We start from the raw sequence: 23,034 nt of genomic DNA on the forward strand, positions 1-23,034 counted from the left end.
CCAGCAATCCCACTACTGGGCATATACCCAGAGAACACCACAATTCTAAAAGACACATGTACCCCAGTGTTCATTGCAGCACTATTTACTATAGCCAGGTCATGGAAGCAACCTAAATGCCCATCAACAGACGAATGGATAAAGACAATGTAGTACATATATACAATGGAATATTACTCAGCCATAAAAAGGAACGAAATTGAGTCATTTGTTGAGACGTGGATGGATCCAGAGTCTGTCATACAGAGTGAAGTAAGTCAGAAAGAGAAAAACAAATATCGTATATTAATGCATATATGTGGAACCTAGAAAAATGGTACAGATGATCCGGTTTTCAGGGCAGAAATTGAGACACAGATGTAGAGAACAAATGTGTGGACACCAAGGGGGTAAAGCCACGGGGTGGTGGTGGTGGCGGTGTGATGAATTGGGAGATTGGGATTGACATGTATACACTGATGTCTATAAAATTGATGACTAATAAGAACCTGCTGTATAAAAAAAAAAAAAGATGTAAAGACAAACTTCAGAATGGGAGGAAATATTTGCAAATGAAGCAACTGACAAAGGATTAATCTCCAAAATATACAAGCAGCTTATGCAGCTCAATAGCAAATAACAAACAACCCAATCCAAAAATGGGCAGAAAATCTAAATAGGCATTTCTCCAAAGAAAATATACAGATTGCCAACAAACACATGAAAGGATGCTCAACGTCACTAATCATTAGAGAAATGCAAATCAAAACTACAATGAGGTATCACCTCACACCAGTCAGAATGGCCATCATCAAAAAATCTACAAACAATAAATGCTGGTGAGGGTGTGGAGAAAAGGGAACCCTCTTGCACTGGTGGTGGGAATGCAAACTGATACAGCCACTATGGAGAACAATATGGAGGTTCCTCAAAAAAGTAAAAATGGAACTACCATACGACCCAGCAATCCCACTTCTGGGCATATACCCTGAGAAAACCATAATTCAAAAAGAATCATGCACCATAATGTTCACTGCAGCTCTATTTACAATAGCCAGGACATGGAAGCAACCTAAATGTCCATCCACAGATGAATGGATAAAGAAGATGTGGCACATATATACAACGGAATATTACTCAGCCATAAAAAGAAATGATATTGAGTTATTTGTAGTGAGGTGGGTGGACATAGAGACCATCATACAGAGTGAAGTAAGTCAGAAAGAGAAAAACAAATACTGTATGCTAACACACACACACATATATATGTATATATATGGAATCCAAAAAACAAAAAAAGGTTTGAAGAACCTAGGGCAGGACAGGAATAAAGATGCAGACATAGAGAATGGACTTGAGGACACAGGGAGGGGGAAGGGTAAGCTTGGACAAAGTGAGAGAGTGGCATGAAGATATATACACTACCAAATGTAAAATAGCTAGTGGGAAGCAGCCGCATAGCACGGGGAGATCAGCTTGTTGCTTTGTGTTCACCTAGAGGGGTGGGATAGGGAGGGTGGGAGGGAGACGAAAGAGGGAGGAGCTATGGAGATGTATGTATATGTATAGCTGATTCACTTTGTTATACAGCAGAAACAAAACACCATTGTAAAGCAACTATACTCCAATAAAGATGTTAAAAAAAAAAAAGATAATACCCAGCTCATAATCAATAGCCATGATGGAATTGTACCTTGAGCTCCATGGTCAGGCATTCAGTCTCAACTAGGGCTCAGCAGTAAGCCAGAAGCTGTTTCTCAAAGGAGAATAGACATTTGAAGCGGAGGACATGGCTTTGCTTCAAAACCTTAGGGTTCTGTGCCTCTACTGGGGCTGGACAGAAATTCCATTCAGTGTCCTTATCTGCTGCAGACACTGTGACCATCGCAGGATCTTCTGGGTTACCAGGCCCAAGCGGCCAAGCAGCTTTCATTAATCGGACTAATTGCAGAGGCTTCTCTTGCTCTTGGCTGAATTTGAATCAGGCAACCTTGTGGGTTTCTCAGTGAGTCAGAGTAACTAATGCAATTAAATGTGGTATATGTGTAGAATGACCTTCCGTTTCAATCTGCCCAGGCCAGTCCCAGTTGATTCTAAAAGATAAAATCTCAACCACCACAGCGTCTTTAATGTTTTATTCTCTTGGATGCTTTTACTTTTATATAGATCTTCACCATTTTACTCTCCTGGAAAAATACTTTGACTCTTTTATAGAGCTTCAGTACTTTACTCCCTTGGACAAATGCCATGGACCTTTATAGATGTTTATTATTTACTGGGCAAATACATGTCTTCTTTTGAATGTTTGCTATCAGCACCCATTTCAAATAGCTTATTTGGAAATTATCTAATTTATGATGGCAAAATCTAATCCCACCCTCCTGCTGAGGTCTTATCTCCCCTATCTGGGGCATCCTCCCCTGTTGACTTCAAGGAAATTCTCAGAGGATTCTTGGATTATATTTATGTAGGAAGGAAACATGAATGTGTTAAGGGTGTGGTAGTTAACACCCCAAGCTGGTAAAAACTCACCACCTTTTTTCCTGCAGGCAGTTTTTACAAATACAAGTCTTATTTTTAAATTTGAAGTCTGAAGACTATCTGTAATAGTTGCTACCTGCCATTCCCATGCAAATGCTTTTCTAAGCCTAGAGCATGGAAAGTCTTGGTTAGGAAATTAAATTTTTTTTTTTTTTTTTTTTTTTTTTTGCACCTTGCCAAACGACTGTACTTTAGGCCTTGGAAAAAAATGCTTTGCATTTCAGGTTAAATATAAAAGCCTGTAACCATCAATGACTCAGAGCAGTAGAGTAAATCTGCAAATAACAGCCTTTCTGTTTAGGAAAAATAGTGCTTTCTCTCTGCTGGTGTAGAAAAGTCCCATGTCAGATGTGTAAGGCATCATTTTATACATGCATTAAGAATATTGATTTATAGTACTTTTAATAAGAAAATGAAAAGAAGTGTTCATAATGTAAAGGTTTATTTAAAGTGCAGCTGAGTTCCTTCATTATAAACAGTACTCCTAAAAGCATGCTTACCATATCCTTCAAATTTTACTACATATATATATTTATCCACAAACTTTCAAGAGAATCTTTAAATATTACATTTCCCATTTTTAAGACAGATATTTTGTGGATCGAAAAATAGTTATCTTTTTCTTAGCTCTGTTCAGAAAGCATTTCCTTTAGTTTTTCCCTCAATTTCTCAGTAAGTCATATTGTCACAGTATCACTGACACTGACATAGACCACTGAGTACTTTCTTTTTTTAAAAAATAGTGTCATTCTTTTATTTATATATTTATTTTTTAAACATCTTTATTGGAGTATAATTGCTTCACAATGTTGTGCTAGTTTCCGCTGAACAACAAAGTGAATCAACCATATGCAAACATATATCCCCATATCCCTTCCCTCTTGAGTCTCCCTCTCACCCTCCCTAGCCCACCCTTCTAGGTGGTCACAAAGCACTGAGCTGATCTCCCTGTGCTATGTGGCTGCTTCCCACTAGCTATCTATTTCATATTTGGTAGTGTGTATGTCACTGCTACTCTCTCACTTCATCACAGCTTACCCTTCCCTCTCTCCATGTCCTCAAGTCCATTCTCTACATCTGCATCTATATTCCTGTCCTGCCCCTAGGTTCATCAGAGAACCATTTTTTTTTTTACATTCCATATATATGTGTTAGCATACGGTATTTGTTTTCCTCTTTCTGACTTACTTCACTCTGTATGACAGACTCTAGCTCCATCCACTTCACTACAAATAACTCAATTTCATTTCTTTTCATGGCTGAGTAATATTCCATTGTATATATGTGCCACATCTTCTTTATCCATTCATCTGTCGATGGATACTTAGGTTGTTTCCATGTCTTGGCTATTGTAAATAGTGCTGCAATGAACATTGTGGTACATGACTCTTTTTGATTTATGGTTTTCCCAGGGTATATGCCCAGCAGTGGGATTGCTGGGTCATATGGTAGTTCTATTTTTAGTGTTTTAAGGAACCTCCATACTGTTCTCCATAGTGGCTGTATCAGTTTACATTCCCACCAACAGTGCAAGAGGGTTCCCTTTTCTCCACACCTTCTCCAGCATTTGTTGTTTGTAAATTTTCTGATGAAGCCCATTCTAACTGGTGTGAGGTGATACCTCATTGTAGTTTTGATTTGCATTTCTCTAATAATTAGTGATGTTGAGCAGCTTTTCATGTGCTTCTTGGCCATCTGTATGTCTTCTTTGGAGAAATGTCTATTTAGGTCTTCTGCCCATTTTTGGATTGGGTTGTTTGTTTTTTTGATATTGAGCTGCATAAGCTGCTTGTATATTTTGGCTATTAATCCTTTGTCAGTTGTGTCATTTGCAAATATTTTCTCCCATTCTGAGGGTTGTCTTTTCGTCTTGTTTATGGTTTCCTTTGCTGTGCAAAAGCTTTTGTTTCATTAGGTCCCAGTTGTTTATTTTTCTTTTTATTTCCATTTCTTTAGGAGGTGGGTCAAAATGGATCTTGCTTTGATTTGTGTCGTAGAGTGTTCTGCCTCTGTTTTCCTCTAAGGGTTTTAGAGTGTCTAGCCTTACATTTACGTCTTTAATCCATTTTGAGTTAATTTTTGTGTATGGTGTTAGGGAGTGTTCTAATTTCATTCGTTTACATGTAGCTGTCCAGTTTACACAGTCCCACTTATTGAAGAGGCTGTCTTTTCTCCATGGTATATTCTTGCCTCCTTTACCAAAGATAAGGTGACCATAGGTGCGTGGGTTTATCTCTGGGCTTTCTATCCTGTTCCATTGATCTATATTTCTGTTTTTGTGCCAGTACCATACTGTCTTGATTACTGTAGCTTTGTAGTATAGTCTGAAGTCAGGGAGTCTGATTACTCCAGCTCCGTTTTTCTTTCTCAATATTGCTTTGTCTGTTTGGGGTCTTTTATGTTTCCATACAAATTGTGAAATTTTTTTCTAGTTCTGTGAAAAATGCCATTGGTAGTTTGACAGGGATTGCACTGAATCTGTAGATTGCTTTGGGTAGTATAGTCATTTTCACAATGTTGATTCTTCCAATCTAAGAACTTGGTATATCTCTCCATCTGTATCATCTTTAATTTCTTTCATCAGTGTCTTATAGTTTTCTGCATGCAGGTCTTTTGTCTCCTTAGGTAGGTTTATTCCTAGTCATTTTACTCTTTTTGTTACAATGGTAAATGGGAGTGTTTCCTTAATTTCTCTTTCATATTTTTCATCATTAGTGTATAGGAATGCAAGAGATTTCTGTGCATTAATTTTGTATCCTGCTACTCTACCAAATTCATTGATTAGTTCCAGTAATTTTCTGGTAGCATCTTTAGGATTCTGTATGTATAGTATCATGTCATCTCTAAACAGTGACAGTTTTATTTCCTCTTTTCTGATTTGAATTCCTTTTATTTCTTTTTCTTCTCTGATTGCCGTGGCTAAAACTTCCAAAAGTATGTTGAATAATAATGGTGAGAGTGGGCAACCTTGTCTTGTTCTTGATCTTAGAGGAAATGCTTTTAATTTTTCACCATTGAGAACAATGTTTGCTGTGGGTTTGTCATATATGACCTTTATTATGTTGAAGTAGGTTCCCTCTATGCCTACTTTCTGGAGGGTTTTTATCATAAATGGGTGTTGAATTTTGTCAAAAGCTTTTTCTGCATCTATTGAGATGATCATATGGTTTGTCTCCTTCAGTTTGTTAATATGGTGTATCACATTGATTGATTTGCATATAATGAAGAATCCTTGCATTCCTGAGATAAACCCCACTTGATGATGGTGTATGATCCTTTTAATGTGCTGTTGGATTCTGTTTGCTAGTATTTTGTTGAGGATTTTTGCATCTATGTTCATCAGTGATATTGGCCTGTAGTTTTCTTTTTTTGTGACATCTTTGTCTGGTTTTGGTATCAGGGTGATGGTGGCCTCATAGAATGAGTTTGGGAGTGTTCCTCCCTCTACTATATTTTGCAAGAGTTTGAGAAGGATGGGTGTTAGCTCTTCTCTAAACGTTTGATTGAATTCACCTGTGAAGCCATCTGGTCCTGGACTTTTGTGTCTTGGAAGATTTTTAATCACAGTTTCAATTTCAGTGCTTGTGATTGGTCTGTTTATATTTTCTATTTCTTCCTAGTTCAGTCTCGGAAGGTTGCACTTTTCTAAGAATTTGTCCATTTCTTCCAGGTTGTCCATTTTATTGGCATATAGCTGCTTGTAATAATCTCTCATGATCCTTTGTATTTCCAGACTCAGTTGTTACTTCTCCTTTTTCATTTCTAATTCTGTTGCTTTGAGTCTTCTATTTTCTTTTTTTGTTGAGTCTGGCTAATGGTTTATTAATTTTGTTTATCTTCTCAAAGACGCAGCTTTTAGTTTTATTGATCTTTGTTACTGTTTCCTTCATTTCTTTTTCATTTATTTCTGCTCTGATCTTTATGATTTCTTTCCTTCTGCTAACTTTGGGGTTTTTTTGTTCTTCTTTCTCTAATTGCTTTAGGTGTAAGGTTAGGTTGTTTATTTGAGATTTTTCTTGTTTCTTGAGGTAGGCTTGTATTGCTATAAACTTCCCTCTTAGGACTGCTTTTGCTGCATCCCATAGGTTTTGGGTCATTGTGTTTTCATTGCCATTTGTTTGATTTCCTCTTTGATTTCTTCAGTGATCTCTTGGTTATTTAGTAGTGTATTATTTAGCTTCCATGTGTTTGTATTTTTTCAGTTTTTTTCCTGTAATTGATATCTAGTGTCACAGCATTGTGGTCGAAAAGATACTTGACACGATTTCAATTTTGTTAAATTTACCAAGGCACGGTTTGTGACCCAAGATATGGTCTATCCTGCAGAATGGTCCATGAGTACTTGAGAAGAAAGTGTATTCTGGTGCTTTTGGATGGAATATCACATAAATATCAATTAATTCCATCTTGTTTAATATGTCATTTAAAGCTTGTGTTTCTTTATTTGTTTTCATTTTGGATGATCTGTCCATTGGTGAAAGTGCAGTGTTAAAGCCTCCTACCATGATTGTGTTACTGTTGATTTCCCCTTTTATGGCTGTTAGCATTTGCCTTATGTGTTGAGGTGCTCCTATGTCGGGTGCATAAATATTTACAATTGTTATATCTTCTTCTTGGATTGATCCCTTGATGATTATGTCATGTCCTTCTTTGTCCCTTGTAATAGTCTTTATTTTAAAGTCTATTTTTTCTGATATGAGAATTGCTATTACAGCTTTCTTTTGATTTTCATTTGCATGGAATATCTTTTTCCATCCCCTCACTTTCAGTTTGTATGTGTCCCTAGGTCTGAAATGGGTCTCTTGTAGACAGCATATATATGGGTCTTGTTTTTGTATCCATTCAGCTGGTCTATGTCTTTTGGTTGTAGCATTTATTCCATTTACATTTAAGTAATTATCGATATGTATTTTCCTATTACCCTTTTCTTAATTGTTTTGGGTTTGTTATTGTAGGTCTTTTCCTTCTCTTGTATTTCCTGCCTAGAGAAGTTACTTTAGCATTTGTTGTAAAACTGGTTTTGTGGTGCTGTATTCTCTTAACTTTTGCTTGTCTGTAAAGGTTTTAATTTCCCCATCGAATCTGAATGAGATCCTTGCTGGGTAGAGTAATCTTGGTTGTATGTTTTCCCCTTTCATCACTTTAAATATGTCCTGCCACTCCCTTCTGGCTTACAGAGTTTCTGCTGAAACATCAGCTGTTAACCTTATGGGAATTCCCTTGTATATTAGTTGTTGCTTTTCCCTTGCTGCTTTTAATATTTTTTCTTTGTATTTAATTTTTGATAGTTTGATTAATATGTGTCTTGGCATGTTTTTCTTTGGGTCTATCCTGTATGGGAGTCTCTGCACTTCCTCGACTTGATTGACTATTTCCTTTCCCATGTTAGGTAAGTTTTCAACTATAATCTCTTCAAATATTTTCTCATACCCTTTCTTTTTCTCTTCTTCTTCTGGAACCCCTAAAATTTGAATGTTGGTGCATTTAATGTTGTCCCAGATGTCTCTGAGACTGTCCTCAATTCTTTTCATTTTTTTTTCTTTATTCTGCTCCCTGGTAGTTATTTCCACCATTTTATCTCCCAGCTCACTTATCCATTCTTCTGCCACAGTTATTGTGCTATTGATTCCTTCTAGAGTATTTTTAATTTCAGTTATTGTGTTGTTCATCACTGTTTGTTTGCTCTTTAGTTCTTCTAGATCCTTATTAAATGTTTCTTGTATTTTCTCCTTTCTGTTTCCAAGATTTTGGATCATCTTTCCTATCATTACTCTGAATTTTTTTTGAGGTAGGTTGCCTATTTCACCTTCATTTATTTGGTCTTGTAGGTTTTTACCTTGCTCCTTCATCTGTAACATTTTTTGTTGTTGTTTCATTGTTTTGTGTGTGTGCTGGGTGGGGCTGTATTCCTGTCTTCCTGGTTGTTTGGCCTGAGGCATGCAGCACTGTAGTTTGCAGGCAGTTGGATAGAACCTGGTCTTGGTGCTGAGGTTAGGACCTCCAGGAGGCCTCACTCCGATTAATATTCCCTGGGGTCTGAGGTTCTCTGGTATTCCAGTGGTTTGGACTCAGAGGTCCCACCACAGGAACTCAGGCCCGACTTCCAGCCTGGGAACCAAGATCCCACAAGTCGGTGGCTTGGGGTTCCTCCTGTCCTTTTAGGTGTCCATGGTCCCTGGTCCCCCACCGGTGCCTGGTAGGTGCCCTAGTTGTGCAGAGACATGAATTCTGCATCCTCCTAGTCAGCCATCTTGTCTCCGACCTCTGCCGAGTACTTTCTTGCTTCAGTTTCTGACATATCAGTTGCCCTGTCCGCATAGAGGCTGCTCTTTTGCCATACTGTCTCCTCGAATGTGCGTCCACTGTGTGCAAGCAACTACGCTAAGTCCTGTAAGAGCTACCAAATAATGAGATCCTACTAGGTGCTAGGCTTCGAGCCATCATGCAGGCTGGCTCCTGACTGGCAAGCACACTCTGTGCTGGTAGTTGCCAAGTCCGGAATTCCACACCTGGAGAAACTTTTTGGCTGGCAGGGCAGCCGCAGGGAGGTGGACGGGGGAGGAAATTAAATTTAAGGATCCAGTTTGAGGGCATTTTTATTAAGGTTAAGTAATGGGAGCATACACTGGCCCCCACGCTATTGCCATTTTCCCCATGGATAGAATAAAAGATGTAGATGTGGACGCTGGAGAAGAGTTATGATGAAAGAAGAGAAGGAATCTGGGAGTGGTGGAAATTTGTAGGCAGAAAAAGTGACAAAGAAAGGGTTGGGAGAAAAAGCTGCTGAGGGTAAATCATCCTGTTCCTTTTCCACCTGCAGAACAGGACATTTGAGAGGAAGATGATCTATTTTGAAGGTAACACACCACCTACACTTGGCAGGAAACCAGACCCTGGCTAGGTGGTTGTGGGCCTGTCCTACTTGCTGTCCTATATGGAAAATTGATTCTCCCATCGCTGTGAAACCTGGTGTTGCTGGCTCTTGCTCTCATTTCCAACACTGGACTATCAGCTTCCTGAAAAACACCCTCTCCACCTCAGGTGTCCAGTCTATTCAGTTACTCTGTAATTTTCATCTCTTTCTCCCTCTCCTCCTCTGCTTCTACTCAGTGCTGTATGAAGAGGTAACTGTGACTTTGGGGACCTCTTGAGTGTCTCCCTCTGTCTCTGCTCCAGGGGTCCTGGGGACCAAAGCTGAGTCACATTCTTCCTCCTTAACCAAAGCCAGCACCATGCTGAGCCACATTGGTGCCCGGGGCCAAAGGAAAAATGTGCACCCCTATAAATAGGTTTTTACCACTCTTTTAATTTTTTTTTTTTCCTGGAACATTCAAGAAGTTGAACCAATATTGAAAAATTAACCTCTCTGTGCCTCAGTTCACTCATCTGCAAAATGGGAGTTAAATTACAGTCCCTGTCTCATAACATTGCTGTGAGGGTAAAGGCCTCTGGCTGACTGAGGCTGCTGCCTTTCTGCAATTCACTCGTAAGGTGCTGGAGAGGCAGTGATGAGCTGACCAAGTGCAGTCCTACTCTCCTGGAGCTGAGAGTCTGGGAGGGAAGAGATAATTAAGCAATAACAGAGTAACTGATGGGGTAAATGGCTTCATTTTTCTGACATAGAACAAGCCTCCACAAGCCCTCTGGGGTCAGAAAACTTAGAAGATCTACCTCACTGTCTTTCTCACCTATCTTTCTTCAGTAGATCCTGATACTGCAGTGAGCAGATCTTTGTAGAAAAGCTTAGGGCTGTGCTGTGAAGTTTTACAGGGTGGGGTTGCTGGTGGTGGTGGCAGGAAACCAGGCACTGTGTCATTGGTTCTGCTCTCATGCTTCCCTGTTTTATCCTGAGCAAGAGGTTAGTTTCCTTGCCAGGTCTATGAAATATTGGGTGATAGAGTTCCATGTGAGAGGGGTTCTTAACTCTCCTCTTCCCATTTCTTGCTGCCCTTTCCCTTAATCCCTTTTAAATGACACATGCACACACCCTGCATATACACATACCTTTGCCATAAGACATGCCACATTTCCCTAGAGAAATAGTCAAGCCTAAGTTCTCATCAGCCCCCTCTGGGTCTTGAAAAGTCCTAGTCTCAGGCAGTCTCTGTGTGTTTGAAGCTTTTCCCTTTCCTTCAGTCATGGCTGTTTCAAGGAGGGGGCTTGTAGCTACATCACTCCAACCTCTACCTCCATCTTCACATGACAGTCTTCTCTGTCTGTATGTCTTTTCTTTGGTCTCTTATAAGAACATTTGTCATTAGATTTAGGACCTATATGAATAATCCAGGATGATCTCATCTCGAGGTTCTTCACTTAATTATGTGCGCAAAGATCTTTTTTTTTTCCAAATAAGTTCACATGATTGGCCACTGGACTCATGTTTGCTCACTTCCCTGGGTGTGATGGGGTAATTGCTCAGGGCTGATTCTTTCCATGGGAGCACAGATTGGAAGGACCAGATCTGGCTGCTGGAAACATGGATCAGCAAACATTTTCTGTAAATGGCCAGACAGAAGTCATTTGGGGCTTTGCTAGCCATGCAGTCTTTGTTGTAAATGCTCCACTCTGTGGTTGTAGCATTAAAGCCTCCTGGACAATGTACAAATGAATGAGCATGGCTGTGTTCCAATAAAACTTTATTTGCAAAAGCAGGTGGTGGACCAGATTTGGTCTACAGGCCATGGTTTGCTGACCATTGTTCTAGAGTATCTTAAGTCAAACATATTCAGTCATCACAAGAATTCATTTTCTTCCAAAATCTTACTTCTTACCTACCTCAGATATCCCACCAGAACAATTCTTTAACCATATCAAGATCCATGGACCCCACCACCTTTTCACTTTCTCTCATCCCTGTTCATGGCCTCACTTCCCTCCTTATCTTACCTGGTTCCAATGACTGTCATTAACACTATAATTAGTTCCTTGCTCACACTGGCGATTCCCTTGCTATGCCCTCTCCCCAGCCCATTACATATCTGGCAAACCCCAGCCCTGGGGAAATCTGACTCTTGGCTTTATCCGGGCCTCTACACCAGCCCAGAGGCTGGTCTCGCTCTAAATTGATGTCCACACAGTACAAATGGACCCTCAGTACAAATGGAAACTGCATTTCCCTTATCAATTGCTCTTTTACTTGAGTCAACTCATCCACATTTCCTCCCTTCTGTGAACCTGCAACCCCCAAGCCCCTGCTTATCTGCCAATGATGACATTACTTCTTATTTCAGTGAGAAAATAGAAGCAATACAAAGAGAACTGCCTCATCTTCCCACCCACCAACCAGCAATAGTGTCCCTCCTATGACAGTGTGTTAACAACTCCTGCTTCTATCGAAGGCTCCTTCTTTTAAAACACCCTCCATGGTCCCACACCAACTCCAGCTACTGTCCCCTTATAGCAGCACTCCTTGAAAGGCTTTTCTCTTTTTCTTCTCCACATCCTTACTTCCCATTCTCTCCTCAGCCACCTCCATTCCATCCCTCCACTGAAACCATTCTTCTGAAGGTTAACAAAGACTTCCAGCTTGTTATGTCAATAGTCAAATCTCTTTCCTTATCTGACTCAGATTCTCAACAATATTTGAAATAGGTTTTCACTTCTTCCTTCTCAAAACCATGTCTTCACTTTGGTTCTGGGATACCACACTCTACCGGTTCTTCTTCTACCTCTCCAGCCACTCCTTCTTCATCTCTTTTCTGGCTCCCACTCATCTTAACCTCTAATCTTGGAATTCCCCAGAGCACAACCTTAAGATCGCTTTTCTGCTCATTTCCCAGGTGATCTCAAATAATGGCATGATTTTAAATATCATTTATATTCTGCCTTAGTGCATTCAGGCTGCTATACCAAAAATACCGTAGACTGGGTGGCTTAAACAGCAAACAATTACTTTTCACAGTTCGGGAGGCTAGGAAGTCCAAGATCAAAGTGCTGGCAGATTTGGTGTCTGGTGAGAGCCCACTTCCTGGTTCATAGATGCCATCTTGTCATTGTGTTCTTACATCATGGAAGGGACAAGAAAGCTCTCTGGGGTCTATAAGGGCATTTATAAGGCCACTAATCCCATTCATGAGGGATTTGCTCTGATGACCTAATCACCTACCAAAGGCCCCGCCTCCCAATGCCATCACATTGGGGGTTAAGATTTCAACATAAATGTTGTGGGGGACACAAACATTCGGTCTATAGCACTCCACACTGACCCTCCAAAACTTGTGTCCTTCTCACATTACACTAATAACTCCTAAATTTATATCTCAATTCTTGATGTCTCCCCTTGCTTCTGATCTTATAAATCTATTTGTTTACTCAATAAAGAAACTTAAATATTTAATAGACATTATGAGTGTAACAGATCCAGAACAGAATTCTTGATCATCCTCCAAACCTATTCATCTCTCATTAAGCTGTGTCACCATTCATCTAGTTGCTCAGGTCAGAACTTTGGAGTCATTTTCATAGCTCACATACAATCCATTTGATAATCTTTCAACTGTATCTTCAAAATATATGTAGGTCTTTTCATTTACTTTTTATTTCCATTCTTACCATTCTGGTTTGTGCTCTTGTGGTTGTTTTTAAATATTTTTATGAATTGTTTAATTATCTGCTTTCGAAAGTTGGAGCTTAACTCCCCTCCTCTTGATTGTGGGTTATACTTAGTGACGTCTCATGAATACAAGTGGTGGAAATGACAATGTGAAATCACATTTTGCTCTGGGGAAAGCCAGCTGCCATGTCATGAGGACACTCAGGATCCCTTTGGAGAAATCCATATGGGTTGGGGGGTGAGGCTGAGTGACCCATCTTGGAAGTGGATCCATCAGCCTCATTCAAGTCTTCAGTTAATGTCACCCCAGTTGACATTCTTGACTGTAACTTCATGAGAAACCCCGAGCCAGAATTACCCAGCTAAGTCACACCTGGAAAATAAATGTGTGCGACAATAAATGTTTATTATTTTAAGCTGCTATGTTTGAGGATAATTTCTTATTCAACGATATAAATAATATACTTTATTAGTTTTCTAGAGTTGCCATGACAAATTACCACAAACTAGGTGGCTTAAAACAACAGACATTCATTTCCTCACAGTTCTGGAGATCAGAAGTCTGAAGTCAAGGTGCTGGCAAGACCACGTTCCTTCTGAAGGCTCTAGGGAGGAATCCTTCCTTGCCTCTTCCAGCTTCTGGGAGTCCCATGCACTCCTTAGCTTGTAGCTACATCACTCCAACCTCTGCCTCCATCTTCACATGACATTCTTCTCTGTCTCTATGTCTTTTCTTCGGTCTCTTATAAGAACATTTGTCATTTGATTTAGGGCCCATTTGAATAATCCAGAATGATCTCATCTCGAGATTCTTCACTTAATTATGTGTGCAAATATCTTTTTTTTCCCAAATAAGTTCACATTCACAGGTTCCAAGGGTTAGAATGTAGACATATCTTTTGCGGGGGTGGGAGGATGCCATTCAACCCACTATATACACAATTATTTCTTACCAGGATCAGTGAAATAGCTTTTTGTCTGGCCTCCATGTTTTAATTTTTGTATTCCCCTAAACACACACACACAATTTATTTTAGAATAAAATGTAACTTCTTACCATGGCCCACAGAGTAGGTAAATTTAATCTCTGACCTCATTTATCAGATACTACTGATATTATCCAGGTTAGTAGGTGACCCTCAGGCGGGGAAAAACAGGGGCCAATCAGATTCTCATGAGCATGGGAGGTCAGCCATTCTAAGGAGAGGTATGTAAATAACACACACCCAAAGCCTTAAGCTGAAATCAGTATGTAAATTTCACGGAGACGAGAGGGAACAGGCAGGGAGTGAGATGGCTGGGAACACTTCCAGGGGCTGGGACTCAGAAGGAGGTGGGCAGAGTAGACATCAGAGGGCGAAGTCAGAGACACACGTACGGGGTTTAGCATTAGGTGGGTGAGTCCACGAAGAGGCACAGCGTTGTTACAGCCACTGAGGTCAGTCTCTTCATTCCTCCTCTGCATCCCTGGGTCCTGCACAAGTGTAGTACCACCAAGAGGCAAGACTCCATTAGAGGATGGTAACTGAACTGCACCAGTCACCTCGTGTTCAGGGAATAGAGCCTTTGCAAAAGTGAATTATCCAGATATGTGACTATCACAGTGGTGGAGTAAAAAGAATATGAATCAGACATCTGTTTTGTTTTGTTTTTTTTTTTAATTTTTGGCTGTGTTGGGTCTTCGTTTCTGTGCAAGGGCTTTCTCCAGTTGCGGCGAGCGGGGGCCACTCTTCATCGCGGTGCGTGGGCCTCTCACTGTCGCGGCCTCTCTTGTTGCGGAGCACAGGATCCAGACGCGCAGGCTCAGTAGTTGTGGCTTACGGGCGTAGCTGCTCTGTGGCATGTGGGATTTTCCCGGACCGGGGCACGAACCCGTGTCCCCTGCATTGGCAGGCGGACTCCCAACCACTGCACCACCAGGGAAGCCCTAGACATCTGTTTTTAAGTTCCAGTTCTTCCACTTACTAGATAGACTTGTTTAAGTTACTTTCCCTCTTTGGAAAATTCATCTGTAAAATGAGCATAAAAGCATCTGTGCTGGATGCTCTGGATTGGGTCACCCAGTCTCCATTTTAGCATTCTTCTCACTGGAGAGGCTGGAAGACTAAAAACTACATTTCTCAGATTTCTCAGTTCAAAATATGAATTTGATTTTACCAATTTGATACACTTGTATGATTTTTAGAAAGTTAGAGGTAAAAGGAGGCCATTTTCTGGGAAAAAAGTTTGTGGAAACACATGACATCCCTACAGATGGTTCCAGGGTCAAGTCTCCAGTTTCCTGGGGATAGAGAAAGAGGGGTAGTGTCCATAGCTTCTTGGTATGACTTCTTATCCTGATCACAGATTGGGCTGTCCATTCTCGAATTTTCTGAGCATGAGAAGTAGTTGACAGGGCAGTGGCTTTTTGCTTCTATAGCTACAGTGACAGTCTCAGAGGAATAGCTCCCATGGTGGATCAGTTCTCTATTTCTGGGGATTATTCCAAGAGGACCAGTCTGGAACCTGATCCTTAAGCCCTTCCGATGATTTTGAAAATACCTAATCTTAGGAACCAAATCCTTTCTTGCTTAAAATTCTCAAAGTAGTTTCTATTTCCTGAATTGGAGAAAGGGACCCTTAGAAAGGGATGAGGGGTGTTGCCTGGGAAAGACCAGTTCAGCATGAAGAAGACTCACAATACACTATAGCATTTACCTTGGAGAGTACACTGAGGTGCAGGTCTGGCCTTTGGCTTACTGTCTTAGGACCTGATATATTAGGATTGATGGGGCTTGAACACTGACTCATGCTAACAAAGCTCTCAAGATGAGAATTTATGAAATCAGAATGGTGATTTAATCATTTATAATGAGAAAGGCACTGCCAAGAAGACCAGATGCAAGTTTTAGCCTGACTAGAAACTCTGTCAATTGTGGTCAAGCCACATGGGAATTTAAATTTTCAAAGGCTGCTCAGTGAACAGGCTATAGAAACAAAGAAAGAGCCGTACAGAGATGGAGTTGCCTCCTGTGCCAGACTAACCATGGGTCTCGGGCAGTCTCTCCACTGGACAGTGCTTGGAGGGGACTCTCCAAAATGGTGTCCCTGAGGTCCTCCTTTCCATGTTTTTAAGGCAGACCAGAATTCCTTCTGATTCTGCACATCTCCCATCAGACCAGAATTCCTTCTGATTCTAAACATCACAAATCCTAAGACCTAGGAGAAATTCTGCTCCTTAGGTAATACCAAAGAATATCTCTATTCTATTTCATAATTAGTGGATTCTCAGTTTTACATCTCATAAGATAAACTTACTTCTCCAATTTCCAAGGTCTTAGAGAAAAACTATCCAAAGCACATACTTGTCAGGGTTGTTGTGAGGATTAAATTAAGTAAAATCAGTGTATGTATTCAAAATACCTACTGTAATATCTGGCTTGTAGCTGCATATTTAATAACATTAATTTTCTTTTTATGATCTTTTTTCCTCTCCCAGATTTGAGCATAACTTTAATAATATAAAATATCTTAATATAAATCTTTGGAAAGTACATTGTTTACTTATCTGCCTTCCTAAAGAAAGAATACCAAACTTAACTTGGCTTTTTCTTATTGACTTTTGGTTATCAATATAAACAGCCGTTACTTTTAATGTAATGATACTCTCTGGGGTTCATTTGGATATAGATTAACTTGTTTCAAAGCCAGATGGCTCTCCATTCCTTTGTTTTTCTTGTTCCATGTCTCCTACTCTTTATCAACCATGACCTACCTGTAGGTTACAAATCAGGTACTAAGCCTTGTCAGAATTGCATATCAAATAAGAACTGTCAAAGCTCTGAGTGAGCATCTAAGCATTGACTATGGGTTCTAGGCAGATGAGAGAAATTCTAGGTGGAGAAGAAGCAGTAAGTTTGAGAGCTCTAGACAGGATGAATACAGGGAGGCCAACCAAAAAGTACATGCAGGTGTCATAAGTCAGTCCAAAAGCAACCTGAAATCAAGAGGTCAGTGCTGACAAGTATAGCCGAAGTCCTATTGGAGCAGAGGGTATTTTCTCTCTGCTGACACATACTGCCTGCCAATCAGGTGGAATTTACCATAAATATGAAAGAACTGCAGAAAGCAGGGAGAGGAGCCCAGATGAGTCAGTAAGAAAATTCTTTTGGAAATTACCCTGTGGGATTTTAATCCTACAGCCTCCACCAAAAGAATAGAATTTCTCTTTGTAATTTCCAGACTTGGTTTTTGGCACTGCACCTCTTCTTCAAGTCACCCGTATGTATTTTGAATATGAAGATATGAAGATATCTTCATTCATATGAAGATATGAATATTAGCACTTCTTCTGGCATCTTAACTTTGCCTTGGGTACAGAGGTGAAGGCCCTCAATCAGCAGCGCCTAGAAGTCCATGCTCAATGAGAAAATGTAACTGGGCTTCCAAGAGGGGGCTGGGAAGTGCTGACACAAAGACAGCGTTAGCGCAAGTCCGCGTGCCCGAAGCACAGTGAGGCCAAACAAACCGAAACGTCGGAGTTTGGAGCAGAAGAAGTTTTATTGCAGGGCCACGCAAGGAGACAGGCGGCTCATGCCCTAAAAAGACTTGAGCTCTCCGAATGGTTTTGGCAAAGCATTTTTAAAAGCCAGGTGAGGCTGCAATGAGAAACCTGCACAGCGCAACGAAGAGTAGACCCCACTCGCCGCAAGTAGAGAAAAGCTGTGAGCAGCAATGAAGACCCAATGCAGCCAAAAAAAAAAAAAGCCAGGTGAGGGAGGGGGGTCACAGGGTATGTGATCAGCTTGTGCACAAGTCTCTGATTGGCACAAGTCTCTGATTGGCTGATGGTGAGGGAACAGGGTAGTGTCACAGGGCTTAACATTATTAGTCCTTAGGCTCCAGGACGTGTGGGGGCTCTGTGCTCAGGGTCGTCAAGTAGTTAACATCTTCCATTTGTGGGGAGGGTTCACATCTGTAAAACAACTCAGGAAATGTGCATCAAATACTGTTATCTAGGTACTTCAGAGAGGAGCTAAGGCAGAGGATATGGGGGAAGAGCCTGTCCTGGGAAGGCCCCATTGGGTCCTGCTCCCTTACAATTGGACTTGGAGGTGCAGGCAGGCAAGGGGGAGATTGCAATGTAAACATAGATTGCACCTCTCTAGGCAATCTGCCAGCAAAAGACTCAACCAGGACTTTGCCCTAATTTCTCTCTAACTCCCAGTATCTTTAGAAAAATATGTAAGATCTGAGCAAAGGTCAGTTATCATCAGGAAGAGTAGGCTTAATATTGACTAATGAAGAGTAAACTTGGACTCTCAGAGAAAGGATTATATTTAGAAAAACATCTTGATAAGCTATGTTTTGACATGAAAGAGTAGCCCTCAAAGAATTTTCTGGACTGGCTGGCATCAATCAAAGAAGACAAAACCATTTCTGCAAAAATCAGGAAAGCAGAATTTTGAGTGTCCAGGGGCAACCTAAGAAGGGAAAAGGTGAGGACAGCCCCGCCCCCTTTATTTTCCTCCTTCCACCAAAGGCACAAGGAATAATCAAAGGAAAAGGGAGAGGGGGTATAGGGGAGAGGACTTAGCAAGATGCACACAGCTGAGGAGAGGCAGGTAGAGGTTCTGTATCCAACCTTGGGGAATTTGTAGGGCCTGCGACTCCCTGTCTGTGTCCCAAGATCCTTAATAAAACCTTTCTCTTCATAACTGCTTATGTGGTGTTGCTTTGGAAAAACAAGGGAAAGGGACTGAGCTCCAGGTTTGGGTTGCTGCAAGATGGAGAAGAAAAAGCACTCCAGGAGGGAAGATGGCAGAGAGTATGAGAATTCTATGAAAGGAGGCGGTGGATTAAGCAGTTGAAGCCAAATCTGGCCTCTGTACCCCAACACTGAATTAAATCTCAGAGACAGAGTTTTGGGTAAAGTAGAAAAGAATAGCTTTGTTGCTTTGCCAGGCCAAGGGGAAGACAGTGGGCAAATGCTCTCAAAACTGTGTGTCCCAACCTGGAGCGGGTAGTGAGGAGTTTTATAGTAATGGTTCAAAGAGGGCGTGATCAGCTCATGGACATCCTTCTGATTGGTTGGTGGTGAGGTAAGTGGGAGTCAGCATCATTAACCTTCAGGTGCCAACTGGTCTGGGGTCTATGTGTTTGCTGGCAGCATATCATTAATTTCTCCCACCTGGTGGGGGTTTCAGTATCTGCAAAACATCTCAAAGATATTGTTATGTGTGTCCCTTGAGGGAGAAACAGGACCCTGCCCCAAGGCTGCACTATTGTTTCTTTTGACTGTTCCTCCCTCGTCTCCACATCCCCTCCCTTCCTTAATTAGCAACTGTTTGAACCTGCCCCTTGGAACTCAGGGAAGGTCATGGAAGCTAAATGAAGCCTATTTCCTGTAATCAAGAAATGGGAGACACAGAAAGGTTTTTGTGCCCAGGAACCCCACAGGGTCCTGCTCAGTATCACAAGGACTGGAATATATATAACTCAGTAAGAATTCCCAGTGATCATGGTGGAAGGAGAGTGCTGTGTGCTCATACTATGCAGGATCAAGTTCAACCCATTTTTATTTAAATCTCAAAGGACTGGCAATCTGTGTGGGCTCGAGAGCACAGGGCACCTAGAGTCAGTGCAGTCAGGAGCTACAAGGTTTGGCTTAAAGAAGAGGAGGGTGTTAAGTACAAGACAGCATAAGTAGACCCTTGTGTCCTGCCTTTGGAACAGATATTTCAACTTCTTACAGTTCCTCTTGACCTCTTGGAAGATGTTAATAACTTAACTTTCCGGAAGCCAGAGAGAGAAGCTTTTCTTCTAGTATTTCCTAGACTTGTTTCCTCCCACACTATGTTGTCTGACTGGCCAACACGGTTTTCTGCTAATTCCTAAAATAATCCCTGTACTTTCTTCCCATTGTGTCAATACACAACAGGAGATCATACTGACTCATGCTTCTCAGGCTTTAAAAAGCCCATAGCACCAAATAGTACTTCCTCTTTTTTCTCTAAGTCTTAAAAGACCTTTGATGGAGATCAGTAAAATTCTGTCCCACTAAATATGTTAACTGCAGAGTTTTAACTACTTGATGAAAGGCCCTTTCCCTTGAGAGGAAAATATATTCCTCCAATTAGAAACAACTGATCCTCAAGGATAAGTCACACAGCTCACTGCCTGGTGCCCACGTGAGGCTTCTAAGGACTTGCATTTGGGTTTGAAGTCACTTTGTATAAGGGACTTCTCATTATGGAAGGGGACAAAGCTGAGTGGAGGAGTAGGAACATGAGCTCTCTGGAAGGTTCTATGCTGCTGCCAAATGCTTCCCCTGAAAGAGTGGAACAGAGTGTCTATGAGACATTTTGACACCAGATTACCCGAAGCTTTTAAGAGCCTTAGTCAGGGCCAGAAACCCTTACTCATGTGTAAGGATTTTGTGGGTGAAAGGAATGTTTTGGCCTAAGTTTTTTCAACTTCATAAATAGAACCAGAGTGAAATCTGAGGTAAATAAAACTTAATGAGTTATAGCAGCATTATTCACAATAGCCAAAAGGCAGAAGTAGCCTAAGTGTCAATCGACAGATGCATGGATAAACAAATGTAGTATTGTTTGGCCTTAAAAAGGAAGGAGACTCTGATACAGGCTACAGCATGGATGAAACTTGAAGACATTATGCTAAGTGAAATAGCCAGTCACAAACATGCTGCATGATTCCACATGTATGAGGCACCTAGAGTAGTCAAATTCACAGATACAGAAAGTAGAGTGGTGGTTGCCAGCGTCTCGGGGGAGGGGAGAATGAGAAGCTATTATTTAACGGGTGCAGAGTTTCAGTATGAAAAGATGAAAATAGATCTGGAGATGGAGGTTGGTGATGGTTGTACAACTATGTGAGTGTTGTACTTAATGCCACTGAACTGTGTATTTAAAAATGGTTACAATGGTAAAAATGATAAAATTTATGTTACATGTATTCTACCACAATAAAAAAAAAGTTTAGTGAGAAAGATATTGTGCTGTTTGCAAAATTTTGCATTTCTTTTTTTTTTTAAATAAATTTATTTATTTATTTATTTATTTTTGGCTGTGTTGGGTCTTCGTTTCTGTGCGAGGGCTTTCTCCAGTTGCGGTGACCGGGGGCCACTCTTCATTGCGGTATGCGGGCCTCTCACTGTCGTGGTCTCTCCCGTTGCGGAGCACAGGCTCCAGACGCACAGGCTCAGTAGTTGTGGCTCACGGGCCTAGTTGCTCTATGGCATGTGGGATCTTCCCAGACCAGGGCTCGAACCCGTGTCCCCTGCATTGGCAGGCAGATTCTTAACCACTACGCCACCAGGGAAGCCCTCTGCATTTCTTTCAATCATATTTTTCCACGTGTGTTCCATGAAAGCACTCATGAGAAGAAGATTCTGTTGTTTGAATCAGCTAGGGAACTCTCCATACACAAAGCACATTAAGTACAGAAAAGTCGCTGACAAGACCTGCAATGAAATTTTTAAAGCTTTGTTTAAGCCAGCTTTTCACATATGTATCTGACCTTAGAACACCTTTTTCCAAGAGATCCCTTAAATACCTGTTAGAACTGGTATTCCATAAAATATCAGCTTGGGAACCACAATTTATTTATTTTTTATTTTTTAAATATTATTTTTTTTATACAGCAGGTTATTATTAGTTATCCATTTTATATATATTAGTGTATACATGTCAAACCCAATCTCCCGATTGATCACACCACCCCCCACCTCCCCACTGCTTTCCTCCCTTGGTGTCCATACGTTTGTCCTCTACATCTGTGTCTCAATTTCTGCCCTGCAAACCAGTTCATCTGTACCATTTTTCGAGGTTGCACATATATGCGTTAATATACGATATTTGTTTTTCTCTTTCTGACTTACTTCACTCTGTATGACACTCTCGAGATTCATCCATGTCTCTACAAATGAGCCAATTTCGTTCCTTTTTATGGCTGAGTAATATTCCATTGTATATATGTACTACATTGTCTTTATCCATTCATCTGTCAATGGGCATTTAGGTTGCTTCCATGACGTGGCTATTGTAAATAGTGCTGAAGTGAATATTGGTGTGCAGGTGTCTTTTCGAATTATGGTTTTCTCTGGGTATATGCCCAGTAGTGGGATTGCTAGGTCATATGGTAATGCTATTTTTAGTTTTTTAAGGAACCTCCATACTGTTCTCCATAGTGGCTATATCAATTTACATTCCCATCGACAGTGCAAGAGAGTTCCCTTTTCTCCACACCCTCTCTAGCATTTGTTGTTTGTAAATTTTCTGATGATGCCCGTTCTAACTGGTGAGAGGTGATATCTCATTGTAGTTTTGATGTGCATTTCTCTAATAATTAGTGATGTTGAGCAGCTTTTCATGTGCTACTTGACCTTCTGTATGTCTTCTTTGGAGAAATGTCTATTTAGGTATTCTGCCCATTTTTGGATTGGGTTGTTTGTTTTTTTAATATTGAGCTGCATGAGCTGTTTATGTATTTTGGAGATTAATCCTTTGTCCATTGATTCATTTGCAAATATTTTCTCCCATTCTGAGGGTTGTCTTTTCATCTTGTTTGTAGTTTCCTTTGCTTTGCAAAAGATTTTAAGTTTCCTCAGGTCCCATTTTTTTATTTTTGTTTTTTTTCCATTACTCTAGGAGGTGGAACAAAAAGGATCTTGCTGTGATTTATGTTCTTCCTATGTTTTCCTCTAAGAGTTTTATAGTGTCCAGGCTTACATTTACGTCTCTAATCCATTTTGAGTTTATTTTTGTGTATGATGTTAGGGAGTGTTTTAATTTCATTCTTTTAGATGTAGCTCTCCGGTTTTCCCAGCACCACTTATTGAAGAGACTGTCTTTTCTCCATTGTATATCCTTGCCTCCATTGTCATAGATTAGTTGACCATAGGTGCGTGGGTTTATCTCTGGGCTTTCTATCCTGTTCCATTGATCTTTATTTCTGTTTTT

The 23,034-nt window shown here is 40.7% G+C and overlaps 1 protein-coding gene and 1 long non-coding RNA gene across 2 annotated transcripts in view; both read right to left on the minus strand.

Annotated features, from left to right (window-relative positions):
- LOC309643867 (uncharacterized protein) overlaps nt 1-16,800 on the minus strand; it is a 44,533-nt gene extending 27,733 nt beyond the window's left edge. The window contains exon 1 of the mRNA XM_082427010.1: nt 1,673-16,800. Within this exon, the coding sequence (XP_082283136.1) occupies nt 1,673-1,684 (12 nt within the window). The 5' untranslated portion in view covers nt 1,685-16,800. The remainder of the gene's footprint in view (nt 1-1,672) is intronic.
- The window catches only part of LOC309643875, a 115,335-nt gene that overhangs the window by 52,834 nt on the left and 39,467 nt on the right, over nt 1-23,034 (minus strand). The window lies entirely within an intron of this gene.

This window comes from Balaenoptera physalus (assembly GCF_965194825.1).
Source record: "Balaenoptera physalus genome assembly, chromosome: 15".
NCBI classification, from domain to species: Eukaryota; Metazoa; Chordata; class Mammalia; order Artiodactyla; family Balaenopteridae; genus Balaenoptera; species Balaenoptera physalus.